Source organism: Neolamprologus brichardi, chromosome 16 (genome assembly GCF_056152115.1).
Source record: "Neolamprologus brichardi isolate AB-2024 chromosome 16, ASM5615211v1, whole genome shotgun sequence".
NCBI lineage: Eukaryota > Metazoa > Chordata > Actinopteri > Cichliformes > Cichlidae > Neolamprologus > Neolamprologus brichardi.
This window is the reverse complement of record NC_142119.1, coordinates 24,464,543-24,483,590: the sequence shown is the minus strand read 5'-3', so window position 1 is coordinate 24,483,590 and position 19,048 is coordinate 24,464,543. Positions and strand designations below refer to the sequence as shown.

The 19,048-nt window shown below is 37.9% G+C and overlaps 2 protein-coding genes and 1 pseudogene across 4 annotated transcripts; 1 reads left to right on the top strand and 2 right to left on the bottom strand.

Annotated features, from left to right (window-relative positions):
* Window positions 1–866: 866 nt before the first annotated feature.
* cirsr (corepressor of RBPJ and splicing regulator) lies at window positions 867–7,163 on the bottom strand. Its single transcript, XM_006788463.3, has 10 exons — window positions 6,917–7,163; window positions 5,229–5,323; window positions 4,938–5,011; window positions 4,780–4,793; window positions 4,378–4,430; window positions 4,246–4,294; window positions 3,499–3,619; window positions 2,731–2,837; window positions 2,367–2,452; window positions 867–2,026 (listed from the first exon to the last, which is right to left on the bottom strand). Exons 1-10 carry the CDS (start codon window positions 6,986–6,988, stop codon window positions 1,315–1,317), a joined length of 1,383 nt encoding a protein of 460 aa, XP_006788526.2. The 5' UTR covers window positions 6,989–7,163; the 3' UTR covers window positions 867–1,314.
* An 851-nt stretch (window positions 7,164–8,014) lies between these two features.
* Window positions 8,015–11,245, top strand: scrn3 (secernin 3). 2 transcript variants are annotated; one of them, XM_035906748.2, is made up of 8 exons: window positions 8,015–8,107; window positions 8,261–8,432; window positions 8,562–8,743; window positions 8,876–9,075; window positions 9,835–10,047; window positions 10,139–10,301; window positions 10,392–10,572; window positions 10,688–11,245. In XM_035906748.2, the coding sequence occupies exons 2-8, from the start codon at window positions 8,277–8,279 to the stop codon at window positions 10,847–10,849; spliced, it is 1,257 nt and encodes a 418-aa protein (XP_035762641.2). In that variant the 5' UTR covers window positions 8,015–8,107; window positions 8,261–8,276; the 3' UTR covers window positions 10,850–11,245. The 2 variants fall into 2 exon arrangements, with proteins under 2 accessions (XP_035762641.2, XP_006788525.2); XM_006788462.3 differs by having other exon boundaries at window positions 8,043–8,107; window positions 8,265–8,432.
* A 1,097-nt stretch (window positions 11,246–12,342) lies between these two features.
* Window positions 12,343–15,815, bottom strand: LOC148098272 (lysosomal cholesterol signaling protein-like; annotated as a pseudogene). Its single transcript, XR_015716603.1, has 9 exons — window positions 15,721–15,815; window positions 15,440–15,560; window positions 15,237–15,318; window positions 14,892–14,982; window positions 14,598–14,796; window positions 13,426–13,548; window positions 12,839–12,934; window positions 12,685–12,749; window positions 12,343–12,481 (listed from the first exon to the last, which is right to left on the bottom strand). The product of XR_015716603.1 is annotated as a lysosomal cholesterol signaling protein-like (transcript).
* Between the last annotated feature and the right edge of the window lie 3,233 nt (window positions 15,816–19,048).

Below are 19,048 nucleotides of genomic sequence, written 5' to 3'. Positions count from 1 at the left end.
ACACCCTCTTTTTTCCCCTTTTCTTTTTAAGGAGGATGTTAAATTGACCAGAAGGCAATAGGAGGGAAATTATTTTCATTTCCTTTTGTGTAGCAGCGGCTTCAAGGAAACGGGCAGAAAGTGAAAACTATCAAATTACTACATTTCCAATCTGAATTTAATCAAAAAAGATATAAACAGCCTAAATAATAACGCTGAAATTTAATATTTTGTCGACACGTTCAGCAACTGTTTTTTTTCCCTTCATATTTTTATTATTATTATTATTATTTTTGGGGGGAGACAAAATGTGTTATTTTTTTATCGACATCAAAACAGTTTGCAAAATCTGCAATTTGTAACTCTAAATGTCAAAGAAAAATCGCTACAAAAATTCATTAAAACTCTACAGGTTATATATAATGTAAATGTAAATGTCTCATGTAAAAGTAGCCAATGAAATAACTGCAATTGTAACTGCCTTAATTTATACACATCTACTGCATGCCTTATTGTTATTATTGGGTGTTTCTATGCTCGCTGGCTATTTGTACACAAATTATTCTTTGTCTATTTTCATTTAACGCCCGGAAAAAGCCCAACGAGCGTTTTACAGAGATTCAGGGATAACGCACTTTAAAGGCCATTAAAATTCGGGGAAACTGGTCTTAAATGTTTGTGCCCATTACTAAAAAAATAAAATAATAATAATAATAATTTGTGGATTAAAAAAAAGTGTATGAAATTTCTATGAGGTGTCCAGAGCATAAAGAAAACACACGGGTATAAAGACTGACGGCTTATCAGTCCACGTCTTCACTTTCATGAAATTTGACATTAAACTTAAACATCACGATAAATAACTCCATAAACTAATTGATTTAAATATTTAATCAGAAAATAACAGTCCTGCTTTTAACAAAAAAAAAAAAAAAAAAAATTGAAACAATTTTCACAAACACAATCATAAAAGTAAGATTTAAAAATTGCATCAGATGAATTTTATTATTATTATTTTTTTTTGGTAGTGACCCTGAAAAGGAGTCCAACATTTTCCCATCAATGGATCAGATGCAAATTGCTTTTAATGGTAACCAATTCATTTAGACCCTTTCATACAGTACAAAACAGCATCAGTGTGCACTGACATTTTCTGTTGACTGCTTCCCTCTGCTGGAAGAAACGGAAATCCACACACAATTTCTTCTATTTAAATAAAGGGAATCTACATGCATAACAAAAATCACTACTTAATAGATAGTGCAAGAGACATGCATGAGATTTTCCTTTTCCTCTAGTTCTATATGCAGGAAAAACAAGCTTAAAAAAAGGAGGTCAGTGTCTTCTATTTGTTCTGTCCCCACTTCTGTCTCTTCTCTCCCTACTCTTACTCCTGCTTCTTCCTCTGCCCTCCCTTTCTCTTCTCCTTTCTCTGCTTCTGCTCCTCCCATCTGCTGTTCTGCCTTTCCTTCCTTCTGTGCTACTTCTGTTCCTCTCACCATCTCTACTGTGACGTCTGTCTTTACCTTCATCCTCCCTGCCTCTCTCGTGGCTTCTACTTCTGACCAAGCCAGACTTGGAGCTGCTAGGTCTCTGCCTGTCCCTGCTGTTGTGCCTCTTTCTCTCTTGACCTTCTTCCAGCGTGATCGCGTTCTTGGGGCTGCGATTCCGACTCCTGCTCCTTCCCCTCTCTATCCTTGTTTGTCTATAATCTCCAGACTCCTCTTTAGTCTGCTTCTGTCCAGTGCGAGGGCTCGGTGACCTGCTCCTGTGAGAAGAGGCCTTTCTCTGACTCTTGACTTGTCGCTCGCTCTCAGAGCTGTTATCCCGACAGGAATCTTTTTTCTTGTTCTTCTTTCTCTTCTGGCTCTTGGACTTGCTATGACTGTCTGAATCTGAGCCACTATCATCACTGCTGCTGCCACTGGAGGAGTCACTCGAGCTGTCGCTGCTTTCATGCTTTTTCTTGTGTTTTCTTTTGCTCTTCTTCTTCTGTTTTTTGCTCTTCTTTTTCTTTGCCTTCTGCTTTTCTAGCCGATCCAGTTTTCTGCAAAACAAAAAATAAAGGAAAACAAGCATTCAATTAAAATTCTTCAGTGACGCAGCGGACATTTAATTTGTGCATAATAAATTCTGATTAGGCACAAAGTTTGCAGAGATTGGAGTTAAACACTTCACCAGAAACGGAAAATGTAGTGATTGCATTATTTAAAAAAAAATGCATTAAGACACAAGACAAAAAACTAAATGTAATATAAACATAATAGGGAAACTGGGCCTACAATAGCTATAGACACTAAAATATAACAGACCATGTTTTAAATTTTGTCTAAATATTCACATTTTATTTAATGAAATAAAAGTGATCATATGTGCAGGTTTTTCACCTGAGGAGTTTCTGTTTTTGCTTGGTTGTTAGAGATTTCAGGAATTCCACTTCGGGGTCTTCCTCTTCCTCACTGGCCACATAATCCTGGAATATCACAAAGCACACATAACATTACAATTTATAAATAAATATAAGCCCTGACAATAAATCTACATTGATCGGCTTTGACAGTGACAACACTTCTTTATTAAATCTACTTATCTGATTTTTAGTTTACACTTTTCTACAAATCTATTCGATCAAAAGACAAACCGCATCTGTAGTTAGTTATTCTCTCTCCCGTTCAAGGGTATAGTTTACAGTACGTGTGTGTTCGTATATTGTCCTGTGTGCACGGAGATGACAGTGTGAGACACAATTACCTGCAATGGATCGCAAACAGTTGAATTCCTACCAAGGACAGATTTTTTCAGAGCAAACCCACTGTTTCGCATCTCCGCCATTAACTCCGAGGGGTGCATCGACGGACCTGTTGGCACAAATCACAGCCTCAGAGTCCCATTGATGTCAGAGCCATACCATCTACTATCTCCACAGTGGGAATTTCAGAGGCGGCTTTGTTAACAGAATGGGACATCAAATCAACTCACTCCACTTCCGGCTGAGCAAATCATACAATATCATTCTCTGCCAAAGCAGCAGTTAAGGGAATCAGAATACACAATAATTACATTTTTTCTCCCGGCACAGGAGGGGGACCATTACAGCACTCCACCATCAACACCACTGACTGGACTCTCCCAGGGTAAACATTATTACTTTACTACTCAACTGGCTGATTGCACAAGTCAGAATCAGCTCAAGGCCGGGAGCTCCAGCAGAAGCCAGAGAGGGACGATACAGTCGGTGTACCTGCTGCGAATCGTGTGACAGACAAAGCTTCCCAGTGCTCGCAAATTTTCTGGCGCTTTATTCTTTTGTAGTAATAATTATTCTAGTTTTTCCACTGCAAAAAGATTCTGTATATGTGCACTACAGCTAAACTCATTATTGACTATCCTGCCATAAAATAAAAAACTGTACCCAACAATAATAGTGGTGTCTTTATATAGATGTCAAAGCAGCGTTAACACAGAATTTCTCATTTAAAAGATTAAAACACAAACAAACAAACAAAAAAACTTATTTACCTGCGCCATCCTCTGAGGTCATAGAGCTGGCATTGATACCCGACAGTCCGAACAGAGGACACTCTCTGTCCGTGTTCACGTGGCCCCATTTGTGACACTTGATGCATCTCACGTTGCGCACCTTGGAAAGTTGGGCAATAACAGAAATTAGAATTGACCGAACACTGGAGGCACATGCAACCCTTTAATTAAAAGAAAAATACACTATAATTCACAGAGCATTACATAAGACGGTGTTTGCCATTTTCTCTTTAGCTTCTGATCCTCTAAAAAACAAAAACAAATAACTGTCTACAGCTGACTCTCTAGTCATAGGCTACAGAGAGGGATTTTTCTAAAAGGTTCATTTGTAGGATTTGAATGCATAAATTTAACATGGTTTCTTTTGTCATTTGCTTAACATGACTCTTAAGCCATTTTCCACATATAAACTGCAGCCCTGAACTTTTCAAGGACTTACCCGACACAGGCACATGTGAAAAGTGGTTGTCCTATGTCCTACCTCCTGCACGCTCTACCCATGCAGCTTCTTCACCTAAACCACACGGTTTATTTCCAGTAGTGCAAACGTGTCTAAAGCAGACCGTTTCCTGCTGTGCGCTACATGGGCAACTGTGGAAAACATCCCAACCTGACGCTCCTGAAATTCTCCCAAGTTCATGTGTGAAAGCAGCTTTACACATTAACTGCCAGGCTGGGGGATTATTTGTGCAATATAAATTTAAATAAATAGAACTCATTACACACCTGGATTCCAAAGGGCTGATCTCTAATATTCATGTCATCCTTTGCATACCTAAAAAGATACCATTTAAAAAGTAATGCAAATTCTGGCAGCAATGCAGAAAACTTCATTGTGTATGAAAATCAACCACTTACTTCTCTCTAGGAGCTCCTTTCTGCCACTCAAATTTGTACTCTTCCTCACCCTCCTGAAAGTCAGAAGTCTTTCATTACAAATTATAGTAACTTTTCTTATTATAAATGAATGAACCTATATAAGTTGTTTCCTATCAAACCATCATGCACATACAAGTAACTGAATATAAAGGTAAAAGCATTAGTTTATATTTATAGTTTTAGGGTCACCAGGAACATATAGTTTGCAATGCATTTATAAGATGTTTTTTTTCTGTAAACACAGTTTTTGATGTTTAACCATAAGGTTTTTTAAAATTTCTAATGTAGCTCTGTGAGTTACAGACAACAACACATTTGTGTTCACTTAAATTATCCCCACACCTGGTCTGAAACAATGATTACAGTAAAATTTTACTTTACCTCTTTCTTTTCCTCTTCAGGGAAGAAGACAGTTATGAGGAGAAAATAAAAAGGAACAAGCATTTAAATCACAGGGAATGTTTTTTTTCTTAGGAACCACATTTTCGGAATGGAGATCTTTATTACACATTACAGTTGTTTCATAAAATACCACCTACCTTTGGATGCTCCGGGTGGAGCCTCATACATGAAATTAAGGCCATTTTTAACACGATCATCACCCATCAACAACCTTTAGGTAAAAAAGCAATTATTATTTAAACAGTATTTATCAACATTTACAAATAAGACATTGGACGATGTTGCAAGACAATGTCTACTGTAGATTTTGTTCTTGCAAAAGAAAAGTTTTCAATTTACTGAGTAAAATATTCAATATTCAATTATAAGTATACAAAAACGCGCGTTGTACATGTTCTTTCAGGTATCTTCCTGGGTATTTATCTAACCTGTTGTTGTAAGTGTCTTGCTCTTTCAGATATGCCTGCATTAGGTCTTCTTGCTTCTTCTTCTCGAAGGTCAGCTTCTGTTCTGCTATCCATACCTACAACAGAAAGAAAGAAAGAGAAAAGTCATTGTGGGCGATCTGGAAACTCCAGAATGTTGTTCTATTTGGATTAGACTATTTGCTGATATTTTTATTTAGTTGTACAACTTGTCACATTTTTTTTCCATTTCTCCTTTATTTTTGTGACAAAGACTTTCATTTAAAAAAGTATTATATTTGTTTTATTTTTATTATTATTGTGAAATACAACTATATACCATTCAAAACTCATCACCAGCTGTCTTTTGCAATGTGAATCACTGTTTTTGTATGTACTCAATTGATACTGTACAGGACTGCTTTATTTATTTGTTTTTCGAATTTTAAGTAGCCAAATATCAGATGTTTTTGATGTATCTATCTCAAAATACAGATCCTGATTTACTTTCCCCTCTTTGTGGTAAGAACGGTTAGTGAAAGTTTCAGGAATTTTCAAGAAATTTTTCAGTATTTGATATATTGATGATTAAATTTTACAACAATCATTATAAATGTCCAAACTTTGGACCAGAAGAGAGACATAAGATAAGCCATAAGATAAACCTTTATTAGTCCTACTCGTGGGGAATTTGTTGTATCACAGCAGAAAGTGGACAGTGCAAAGTTACAGCAGCAAAAATAAAATTTGCCCTTCACCTCCAACCGGTCACGGCAGCCTCTCTGAGCCTGCTTCTACTTGCAATTTCTTCCTGTTTAAAGGGAGTTTTTGCTTCCCACTGTTACCAACGCGGTTGCTCTTGGGGGTCATATGACTGTTGGCGTTTTCTTTGGAATATTATAGCGTCTGTACCTTACAGTATAAAGTGCCTTGAGGCCACTGTTGTAATGTGGCACTATATAAATAAAACAGAATTGAATTGAAAGTTTTAAAGGCAAATCATATATATATACCTACTACCAATCCTTCAATCCATATTAAACTAAAGACGATTTTTTTTTTTTATATCACGAAACGGTTAGTTTGCTTAAAGACGTTGGATCAGCAACAATTTTGATTGCTTTTAAACACTTAAAAAAAGAATAAACACTAAATACCAATCTGCCCTCTGTGATAGTATCTCTAGTATCTCAAAGTAACCATTTTGGCTGTTAAACTACTGCATCAGAGGTGCACAATCAAACCCACTATGGATGGCAATACTATAAGTTTCAAACACTGACATTGAATCAAGTAGTCAAAAGTACATCCAACAGTAGGCAAATATGAAAAGAAACATCATAAAAGTAAATAAATGGTCACATCTGGCCAGACTTCAAATGAGCAGCATGTGACTGTAAGCTATATTAAAAAGTTCAGAGTATTAATATTCACTCTGTCGCTAAAGATCGCAGGGAAGCTAAAGCACTCACTCTTCCTAGCTTTAGAAAACATCTCTACCAGCTAACTTTGTTGGTTTATCCAACCTTATGGTTCACATAAAACAGACTAAATAAAATTACTCACTGAAGCCAACAATTAGCAGTCAGCTCATAAGGCAGTCAGCATAGTGTAAGCTTTTGAGACGTAGCGAGCTAGGCTAGTAGCAGTAGCTAGGAAGCTAAGCTTGCGTTCAGTAGTTTCAGCAGCGTCAACAGTTATCAAGCAGTTACCTTTTTGATATTTGACTTCGATGCAGGATGAAAATCCTTCTTACACATAAAATTAGCAAACGACTTCCCCATGGTGGCGAGCCAATAGCGTTAGCTGAGTGAAAAACGTTTAGCTAACGCAGGTAGTAGCGTAGCTTTCTCGGCATGTAAACAAAACCGCTGTTACGAAGATAGTTTTGTATTGGTGTCACGTGACGTATTCAGGCACGCAGCTTGATTGGTCTGTGGGATGGCAAAAATCACGTGACACAGTGTTGACTAAACTGCAGCCACAGTATTTGGAAAATGTAAATGACCGTCAATTGTAAAGATGGAGACTGAAATAAAGGCAGCTCTGCATTTATGCGTGTGCAGTTTTATGTATATAAAAACACAAATAAAAAATACATTATGGGTTTTGTACTATTCTTTGACATTGGACGTATTTGTCAGTGACCTCAAATTTGCTAATCATATTAGTAAGGTCACCAGAATTTATTTCTATCGCTAGAAAAATACATCAAAAGTTACATTCTTATCTGAAACTGCTTTTGGTCCATGCGTTCATATCAAGCAAGTTAGATTACTACAATGCTGGTTTTTTTTGTTGTTGTTGTTGTTGTTTGTAGGAACATTAGAAGAATGATTTCATCTTGCTCAGAAAGCAGCAGTCATAGTCCTTACACGGGAATGTGAAAATACTATTTACATTACTAATTATTAATTAATTAATAATTAATTAAAAAAAAAAACTCTCAATGGTTTGACCACCCAGTGCATTAGGACCAATGACTTGTTCAGTGCTTATAATCCAACTAGACTTCTCGGGTCATCAGGTGCAGATCTGTGGTCCTGGAACATGTGCCTGCTGACCTGAGTTCAATAAGAAAAGTGTCTGAATTCAAAAGAAAACTTAAAACCTTTTTATTCTCACAGGTTTAAACACAATAACTCTCTCTCTGTGTGTGTGTTAACTTTTTTAATCCCCTTGAGAAACTGGAAAACTAGTTTCTTATGTTTTTATCTCTTTTGATAAAGTGAAGTGAAACGTACATAAGAATAAAACTGACAGCAACGGTTGTGCGCAAATCTTTTAACTACGAAAACGAAACTGACTTCATCTCGGTCACGTGACTGCACTGTTTCCGCGTTTGTGAACTTTGACAGACGAAAGAAACGCACGAGAATAGAAACTGATGGTAACAACGCTGGGTAAGTCTGCTTATGTGCTATTCAGCGCTATACGCCATCAGTATATTAACATTACATGGCTTACAAGTGACTTTGTGTGTTTACGGTTTACTACATCTGCTAAATCTGACCACCAGTGAAAACTGTTTTGGATAACTAAGACCTTTCTTTTAGATAGTTTGGGAATAATATGCGCCCATCTTCGTGTGACACCTTTGTGGCTCTGCCCCCATCCACTGAGGGACACCGCATCATTTTTGGGAAAAACTCTGACAGGCCTTGCGATGAAGTCCAGGAGGTTGTGTATTTTCCTGCCACAGACTATGCTGCAGGGGAGAAAGTTGAGGTAGGTAATAAAGAGACCATATCATTGCCCTCCAACCTTCAGTCTACCACAGTGCTACTCCTTGCTGAGCATCCCAGCTGATAACCATTAATACCTTTTGCCCTTGTGTGTTCTTCTTTTTGTGAAAAGTGCACATATATAGAGATTGAGCAGGTCGCCCACACGTATGCAGTTGTATTGAGCAGACCAGCATGGCTGTGGGGGGCAGAGATGGGTGCAAATGAGCATCAAGTGTGCATTGGAAATGAAGCAGTGTGGGGCCGACAGAGCGCAGATGGCGAGGAGGCTCTCCTCGGCATGGATCTCGTCAGGTAAACCCGCCTGTATAGAAGTTGTCTGCTTTTTAAAGCTCCATCTATATACTTAGCTTAATGTATCCTGATGTGCAAAGGAAAATGTAATGGCATGGTCTCCGTTTAAAATTTTGTTTGTCAATTTCATAGGCTTGGACTTGAGAGAGCTGATACAGCTGAGAAAGCAGTGACCATTATCACCGAGCTGCTGGAGAGGTACGGTCAGGGAGGATCGTGCATGGAGGATGAAAGTAGCTTCACCTACCACAACAGCTTCCTCATCTCAGACAGGAAGGAAGCATGGCTCCTGGAAACGTCAGGAAAGTACTGGGCAGCAGAAAGAGTCGAAGGTAATTGGAAAGAAAAAGTTCACTCTGAACATAACACTTCTTTGGCCAATTCAGGGAATACTCTGGGAAAGTAGACACCCTAAATAGACCAGTAACTTTTATATAATGTTTGTGATAAGTAGTAGTAAAAAGAATAATGGATGGGAGCTGTTAAATTCAGAAGAGAAGATGATGAAATATTTTCAGTGTGTGCACATTTATGGGTATTAAAAGGCATAAAAAGCACAAAAGGACTGAATCACTCACTACTCTGCAGTCTGCAAATTTTGCAGGCCTCAAGAGGTGAGCCTCATAACAAAATGCACATTAGTTGGATACTTACACAGATAATTTAAGTAGATTAGATACATTAGTCTATACGTGGCATTAGAACAAATACAAAAATTACACACATTTTATGTCCTTTGGAATAAAATAGTGGTTGGTTACTACATTAAAGGGCAACGTCTCAGCTTTTAATTTCAGTATATCTGGAAAGAAAGAGGTGTGTTTGAGATCTAACAAGACCAAAACCTGTCCTAGATGTACCTACACATGTTGACCACCAGAGAGTGCTGGCTGTCCTATTCAGAATACTTTCTAACATTTAAAGGATTTTTTTTTTTTTTTACCTCAGTAAAGGAAAGTTAGAGTAAAATAGATTCACTAAATGAGAATAAATGCTTTTAGATTTGCTCTAATAAAAAATTATGCTGTTTGGATTGTGTTAAATGTGTATGGTTTAATTTTAGTGACTGCTCATGTTTTGCTCTTCTACAGGTGGATATCGCAACATCTCAAACCAGTATGGCATCACCACTAAGATAGACAAGGAGCATCCTGAAATGAGGGCGTATGCCCAAAGTAAGGGCTGGTGGGATGGGAAGACCGAGTTCAACTTTGCCACGGTCTACTCCTTTATGACTACAGCCAGAATAGAAGCCTCTGGGAGCCGATACTGTGAGGGGAAGAAGTTGCTGGAAAAGAGCAACGGTTAGTCAATGAACACACTCAGAAAAATTGGGGTCACAGGAGGACAAAGGTTACATAATCTGCACCACTGGTGTGATTTTATTCACTGAAGGTCATATCACAGCGGAGACAATGATGGATATCCTGAGGGATAAAGATAGTGGCATCAACATGGAAGGCATGTTCATGACCACAGGAAGTATGGTCTCTGTGATACCCACGGATCCCGATCTGCCAGGGGTTCACTATTTTACAGCAACTCCAGATCCTGAAAGGTATAGTACTTATTCTTATTTTAGCGCTTAAAGCACTCTTCCAATGCATTTCTACTGATGATCTGCTGGGTTCTTCTTTTGTAACAACAGGTCTGTATTCAAACCGTTCATTTTCGTGAAAAACCTCCATCCGTTAAAGGAGACGTCTTCCCCGAGTTACGGCCTAGATGACCCTGTGAAGAAGAAACCCCGCTTCCAGAGCAAGCCTGACCGCAAGCACGAGTTGTTTGTCAAACATGAACTGGTGGCTGCCATCATTGAGTCCCACAAGGTGTTACAGTTTAATTCAATTCAAGCCTGCCATTTATGTAAAATTATTATTATTTTGTCTTGTATGGGCCTTTTTTCTGAATGTGTGCAACTTGTGTTTTTTCCTTTCTCTGTAGGACAGAGGAAGGAAGATCACAGAAGGTATGAGACAGCTGGAGAAGGAGATGATAAAAGAGATGGAGGAACATCTTTTACATGGTGTTGAGAGCCCAGATTTTCTGGTGAACTTGTTTGCAAGTTCTATCCAGAGGGAGCTTTCTGTTTACTGCCAAAAATGAGGCCAGAGCCACAACGTAGTTCCACACTTTGACACTAGCAGAGGGCATTCTGCTTTTTACGTTTTAATCAAGTACAAAAATGCTCGTGCAATAAACCTGCAAAACAACAGGATACTGTTCAGAACTATTGCTTAGAAAGTTGAAGAGAGTGTAACGTTCTTAAATCCCATGACATTAAAGTCTTGACTCTTATTTAACGAATCATTGATGAGAAATGTTCCATAACAAATGCATTACATAATGCAAGAATGAAATCTTTTGTAATAAACTTTGGTTTTTAAACACGTTATAAATATACAGCCAAAGTGTGATGATGCATTTTTTTTGTTTTTAGAAATTAATTGCATGCATTTTATTAAAATTTGGTTTAATAAAACAAAATTTTGCCACAGAAAATGCGCCTTATATATTTTGTTACCTTGAGAGAAAAAAAGATCTGCAGCTGTTCCTAAAAGTGTTTTCCCATCACGCTCAGAAGATAAACATTTTCATTGTATATTGCTACCACATTATGTTTCAATATGATGACTGAAACATGACATTTTTTTAATTAAACTGGCCAGCAGTTGCTATGTTAACAATTATAGTTCTGGGTAAAACTTCATAAACAATATCCAGTAAAGGTTTCCAAAGAAATAACATCAAATAACATCATTTTCCCCCTTTATTAATTTGGTGAGTGGGTTTTAGTAAAAAACTAACAAAACATGTAAAAGAGCCTTAGTAGAAATTAGGATTGAAAAGGATTAAGTAGAGGAGCGACTTTTTGGACATACACCTCTGTGTGCTTCATCACTCACAGAATGGCATGAAACATAAAGTCAAATCAAATCTATGGTGTAAAAACAAAAACATTAAACTTTCGAAAGGTTCATTCCTTGAAATTTAGAATTCCCCTTTTATCCAGTGTGACACATACAGTATACACTGACACACTTTGAATACCAAGTCTCTGTTGTAAACATCCATCCATTTCAGGATGTGCCCACCTTTTCACCTTACAATAACAGGGATTTTCTTTAAGTTAAATGACTTGATGCATGCATGGTAAGGAAATCCCCAAAACTTGATTCTGTTCATCTGGACGTAGTGTTTTCAGTGGGAGAAACGTTTCATCACTCATACAAATGACTTCTTCAGTGTCTACTGACTGCAGGTTTCCCCAACATAAACAGTACATTTGATGTTGTGGCTTGTGAGTCACCAAGCATCAGCAAAGGTCTGCCTAGACATTAGCAGGAGGTAGCACAAGCTGATCACCAATCGGAAGGGTGGTGATTCAATCCCTGCACGTAAAGGTACCCTTGGGAAAAATACTGAACCCACAGTGTGTGCATGACAAAGTGCTTAGGAAATTTTAAAAAGCACTTGTATAATTGGGTGAATGTGGCTTTTTGTGTGCGTTGAGTGTCCATTAGAACAGAAAGACACTATAAATACCATGTTTATCATCAGTCTTTAACCAGAGCAGCGGTCAGTAAGACAATGTGCTCTCACCTTCTCTTTTTAACGATGTCATAAAAACACTGCTGCTTGTGGTATTTGGTGAACTGGGTGCAGGTCATCCTGATCTCCTCAAGTAAATCACTCTGTGGCTGCTCTTCTTGTTTTCCATACCACAGACTGTATAATCTAAAAACAAAACAAAGTTAAATCAGTGGATACCGTAATATATTGTAAAAACTGTGCAAAAACTCCTCAGAGTTCAGAGGAGAATGAACAGACTGCTTTGAGGTGATAGAAAGGGAACAACCAAGATATGCAGAAAAGCATCTTTGTATAAAAATGTCTGAATGTGCTTTATAATTTGGCAGTTTCATATAAAAGCCTTTTACTTCTTCTTAAACGGCAGTAAAATCAAATGTTTGTCCAGCCCAAAAAGAGCAAAGGAGAGAAGCCCCTGTCAACAGGAAAAGATAAGCATGACTTTAGTGCTGTGGGTGTGAGTATACAGTCATGAATAGGTAACAGGATATTTCTAACACAAACCTGTCCATAGTTGACCACAGCACAAAAGAAGAGCAGCTCCAAGTAGAGTCTACCAAGATTGTGGTTAAAGAGCAGCCACACGCAGCTGGACAAATTCTGTGAAAACAGGATGTAAGAAGACCTTTGAACTAGAAATAGTAACTAACGCTGCTCACTGAACCATCTTGTAGAACCAGCTGAGTGGGCATTTGTAAAAGAAAAATACATTTTTAAGTGTTTTCTATACATATGTTAATGTTTTTTTTTTCATAAATTCATCTTTTTTATCTGCGGGAATTCCAAGTATCTTTTTCATGTAAGTTCTTAAAAAAAATCTACATGCCCCTAATACACTATTTTAAGATTTCTTCGTACAGTAATAAAAATATATAAAATTCAATGTAACAGTAAATATAAAGCCAGACGCATGACTTTTCTAATGGGGTCTCTGGATGTGTTTCTTAAAGTCTTCCAGTGACAGCAGTTGGAAATTACACAGCTCAGCCATTTGTATCTGATTTGGTTCAAGATTCACTAAATATAATAATGCAGGCGGATGAAGGCTGACTTCATGTCACTGTAGAACTGAAAGGTGGTTGTTTACTCACAGCAAGCAGACTGACAGTCAGAAGCAGACACATGACGGGCCACTTTTCTGTCTGCAACCTGTTGGAGCTCCTCCACTTGGACAAGGAGGCAGTCTGTGGACTCGCACCCGCTCTCACACTGACCTGAGGGGGGCAGCAGCAGAACACAAATAGATAAATACAAACCCTTGTAAAATACAAAAGCATGCAGGTCAGTGACAGTATATACTATACAATATTACACATATACTATGACTTTTCCCGTGAAAATGTCTCAAGCCTCTGCTTTTCAGGCTTTCAGAAGTTTTTCTTTGGACATCGGTTGCTTTTTCCACTCCTTTTTTAGTCCCTGTACCTGGCCATTTTCAGAGAAATGTTTTGTGACCTAACACTCTACTATGAATCGGTAAAACACAAAAAAGGCACCAAATGGAAGGAATGACCCAGAGATGTGTCTATGCTTAAAAGACAACTTGGCAAAGAAGTAATTCTGAGGAAAGTTAAACACGGAGAAAAGGCTGAGGTAGGTCAAATTATGCAACAGATAGAGGGGTACAACTGTGACAGTCTACAAACCGTGTGTAAAACATGTTGGAGGTATGGGGTTTGGAGCTGCATTTCTGTCAGTGGTATGAGGGATCTTGTAAAAACTGAATTACGAATGCTCATGTTTCAATCAAATCATGGAGTCTGTTATTAAGCGATTCCAATAGTTTCTCCTCATTACTTGCAGAACTGGTTTACATATACTAGAGTTTGTTGTTTACAGTGGAACTATGACCATGACTCTCGCATTTAGTCAAAACAAAAGCACTGCATGTAATCTGTTCTTTTCTCACATTCCTTTCTTTGCCTGTACAAGCGAGTAATTTTGTGGGTGATATGGAATTTTAACAAATCTGAAACTTACTGTCATTCCTCTGAGGAATGATTTTGTGTGCATGTATATATTGTCCTTTGGTAACTGAAGACCGTTTCTACTTTAACTGAAATTGTTTTTGATGGGAATGAGTTGAATGCCACAGACAAGTTGAACTGTGTTGAACTTAAGTGTAGATGACCTGTAGATAAGGTCTTTATTTAGTGCCTCAGATATTCAATATTTTCCATTAATATGACAACGTCCTAACTGTTGACAATTTCAGACTATTGAAGCCAACAGTGTCTGTTAAAGGTTTCCTGACAGAACACACCTTGGTCTCTTGGTGGGGGGTCAGTCTCAAACAGAGTCTGGTTTTTGGGTTCATTTTCAATCAAAGGATCTTCTGGAGAGTCAAATGAGTTCACCTCTTCATTTTGGACATTTTGGGCCCAGCTTCCTCTGCTGAGACACACAAAAGAGCCTCCTCCCAGGAATATGCTGAAGGCAACTACGAATGTGGTGCAGATTATCTGAAAGAAAACATCCAAATTGTATACAGGTTTTATTTCATTATCTGTAATTTCATGGCAGAAAATAGGAAAATGACTTCCCCTGGTAATATTACCTGTGCTCTGCCATAGAAGAAAGCTGCATCAATGACTCCAAACATTTTTTCCCCACAAATGAGCAAAACTGCAGTTATTAAAGCTGGAATCCTGCAACCATAGATACAACAAATTCAATCACAGTATTAAAATATAAAAACCAGGTCAATGGGATTACCCTGAACAACGTGCATGACACTTGGTTGCAGATATACATTTTTTACTAATTAATTTCTATTGAAGTGGTATCATGCAAAATCACATCATATTATGATTTATTTAGTTCATTTACATTGTTGAATGCATCATGAATGCCAGTCTAAACGAAAGTGACATGTTTTCCACTCTGTGCACATTCCTCTTACCCCCAGCCCGCAATGACCAACGTGCCCGGTGAAACTTTCAGATCCTCAGACTTCAAGAGCACAAGTGAGAGTGCTATCAAACCTTAAAACAACAGAACATCAATTTCAAAATTTGTAGTCACACTACAGATACATCTCACCAGTATGAACCAACATGAATTAGTTCAATGTAGGTTTACTGTGGTAGATGGTAGTGTGCGTACCTGGCCATATAAAAGTGCTGTAGAGTGAGGTACATAATAAGGTGAAAGTCAGGACCTGACCAATGAAGTTATTTTCCTTCACTACGAAGTTCCACAAGATCATCCCAATGCAAGTCAGAACCTACAGAGAACAAAATAACAAATACAGGCACTTAGTCATTTTTGAATGCCCACAGGTGAGTTCCTTCATATAGATATGATTTATATGATTTACTTAATCATTAGACATATTAGACATTAATGGTGCTATTAGTTTTTCATGAATGCAGTACCATGCTTACCTGTGCACAGAAAAGGTTAACTGTAAACAAGTGAGGCAGCCTTTTGAATTTTTTACTTAAAAACATGACGGCAATAGTCCACACCTGTGAGAGAAAACATGGATTGGAACAATGCACTATTTTAACCACAGACTTTAGCAAGAATAGTACACAACAGTGTTAGTTGGTTGTTTTTCCTTTCCTGAGGAATGTAAATGGGAAATTACTGAGAACTATGAAATACATGACTCAACAATGTAAACACTGTGGGCGAACAGTTAAAGCAAAGAAAAAAAGTTCTATTTCATCACTGCAAATATTATGTCACTGCAGAAATGAGTTTCAAGTTCTTTTAAAGGGTTACTAATAGGCAAAGAATGAGGAAGTAAGTCTGCAAGTCGGTAAAACATCTGTGTAGTTAAAAATGCTGAAAACAGGACCTTTTAACATTCGTTTTCCAAGGTAGTTCAACCAGGTGTTTATCTTTTTACTTTTCCTTTATTTGTCCCAGGTGATAATATCAGATAAACATGAGATCTTGATATGGAAAATAAAGTAATTGAAAGTCCTGCGAGTTATTAAGTGGACTTAGTCTTGACTTCACAGAGACCTTAGTCAAGTTAAAATAAAAGCAAACAAACATAAAAATATAAAAATCAGATGAAAACAAATAAACAATTACCCAACAACTAGCTGTGGATGGATGTGAATCGTTAGCTGCTGAAATGAAAGCAAAACAACAAAAGATATTTTTGGAAACGTAACCATTGGATGATTAGGTCTTAAAAATCTCAAGCTCAGATCATCTGCCAGAGGCCTGAGTGCTTGTGTGTCCTAGCTTTGCTGTTCCTAGGACTGCACTATTCCGGACAGAGATTTTGGATTTATTTCATGGGATCTGCTGGAGCCACTCACCCAGATTGGGAGTCAGAGAAATGGCCAGATGACATTACCAAAGTCCAGCAGCACCATGTTCTTGAACAGCAGTGCTGTGAGAGCAAACTCGGAAACAAAACTCCCCAATCCTTTCGCCTGGGTGGAGGTGATAATGTTTGCCCTCCCTGCGATGTATCCGCACAAAATTATCCCAAAGCACTCCAGGAGAGCCGGGAAGAGCCTGTCGATGGACATGCTGGAGGAGAGGGCAGAGGAGTCCAGCTCCTCAGATGAAAAGTTGAAGCTGCGGCTTCTTTCCGGTGCCTCCATCATTATGTTGACCCTCCCTCTGCTGCCAGCTGTCATGTCTAACTTGCAGTGAAGTTAATGTAGTCTTCATCATTGTCAAACACTAAGAAAGAAAGCTGAGAACTTTTACTTTTTAAAATAACTAGGTTTGTACCAGGTTCATTCCCTGCTGTGCCAATCTTAATTAGTGGTACAGATCAACTCTACAATGACCAGCAAGAAAGAGATCCTTCTCACCTGGAAGACACCATTATACCTGCTCCTTCTCTCTTAGTTTTAAATAAAACTCACCATAAGGTACGGAACTGAAACACAGGCAGCTTTTGTGTAAATATGTGTGATAATACGACAGAATGTTAGTTCCCAGTGGAGAAGTTAGAGACCAGTTCAAAGGATCATAAAAACCTGAAAAGCTGTGAGATGACAAAAAAATATTGATAGTGAACTATTTCAATTTAAAGTCAATTCAAAGTAGCACAGAGTAGAAGAGCTTTGCTCATATGATATAATCAACAGATTACAAAAGAAGTTTGAATAATTCAATCCTTCATCAATAATTGTATTTTTTACTATTCTTGACCTCTTACAGACTCTAAAAGTTGTCAAATGAAAAAAAGAAAAACAGTTAAAGATCAAATAGGTTGCCATATATCTTTTTACCACAACTTACACTGTGTCCAAAAAACTTGAGTTGATTAAATGTTTACAGAGTAAGTTAGTGTAGAGGTACATCCTGTATTTTCACTATAACAAAAACTTCACTATGAAAAAGCATATCCTGCGTCATTCAAGCACAGAAAGACTGAAACCTGAAACCAGAAATGCAAATCCAGATTTAGCTGCACCAACATGTAAAGTTGATAAACTGTCACAAAGGGAAACTATTTCCATAGACCTTGTTTCTAAATTCCATCAGCTCACCAGGAATTCAGCTGGTATTGCAACATAATAGCTGGACTGTTCACCCAAATAAGCAAATTAAATTGGAAAAACTGACAGAGTTTTTGCAACATGTAGCCATTTTGTAGTGTGAAAGATCAAAAGGAATTGGACAAAGAATAAATGAAACATGTCATATAGCACTTGGACATTTTAGCCACAAGAGAGCGCTGGCTGTCCCGCTTACAGTACATGTAAGGGATGGATCTTTTTAAAAATGTATTTATTTGTTCTTCTGAGTTTATTAAACCTTTTTGGCTAAGTTAATGCCTTCAGTACAACCCTACTCTCAGTGTCTAAATCGTGTAAATATGCAAATGTATATGTGGTTGTTTGCAGTTCTTAAAGGAGATACATTGTAATTACATTGTACATACAATGGCAATAAACACATTCATTTATTCAATGTAGCTGAAGTGGTGCAGAACTAAATGAGAATCCCATGAACACAGTGTATCATCATGAGTTTTATAACAAAAACACTGTGCTACTTGGTTGATGGCTATTCACATTTTCCTCTTCTATCGGTGGATATCGCAACATCTCAAAGCAGTGTAGCATCACAATTAAGATGGGAACATCCAAAAATGAGGGCCTATGAATGAAGTAAGTGCTGGTGGGATGCAAAGACCCATTTCATCTTCTCACCTGCAGCCACAATGGACGATTGCAGGAGCTGGGAGAGGAAAAGGGTACTGGTTAATGAATAGCTGCACCGCGGGGAAACTAAGATAACATCAGGACAATGGTTTTATGGTCACCAACACTGTTTATGCATGTTATGATTTTATTTACAGAAGGTCATATCACTGCAGAGACAATGACTAATATCCTGAGGGATGCGGATATGGCATCAGGGCATGTTCATGACCACAGGAAGTGTGCCATCTGTGGTGCTCACAGAACTTCGATCTGCCTGAGGTGCAGTACTTGAGCTCAGTCCTAAAACTTGTAGCACTCTTTGACTCCAGCTACCAATATGTAACTCGGCCTTTGTGGTCACTAGTTGCTGAAAGTGTGCACCTGGATCACAAAAGGTATAAGGTAGCTTATGAAACATGGAAAAACAACTTCTATGTGGTGTCGTCAATCCAGATTTTCTGGTGAACTTGTTTTTAAGTTCTGTTCAGAAGGAGATGTCTGTTTACTGTAAAAACAGAGGCCCACATCTACATGCAACCACAAAACGATTCCACAGTTTGACACTAGACTCATTTTTAAATCA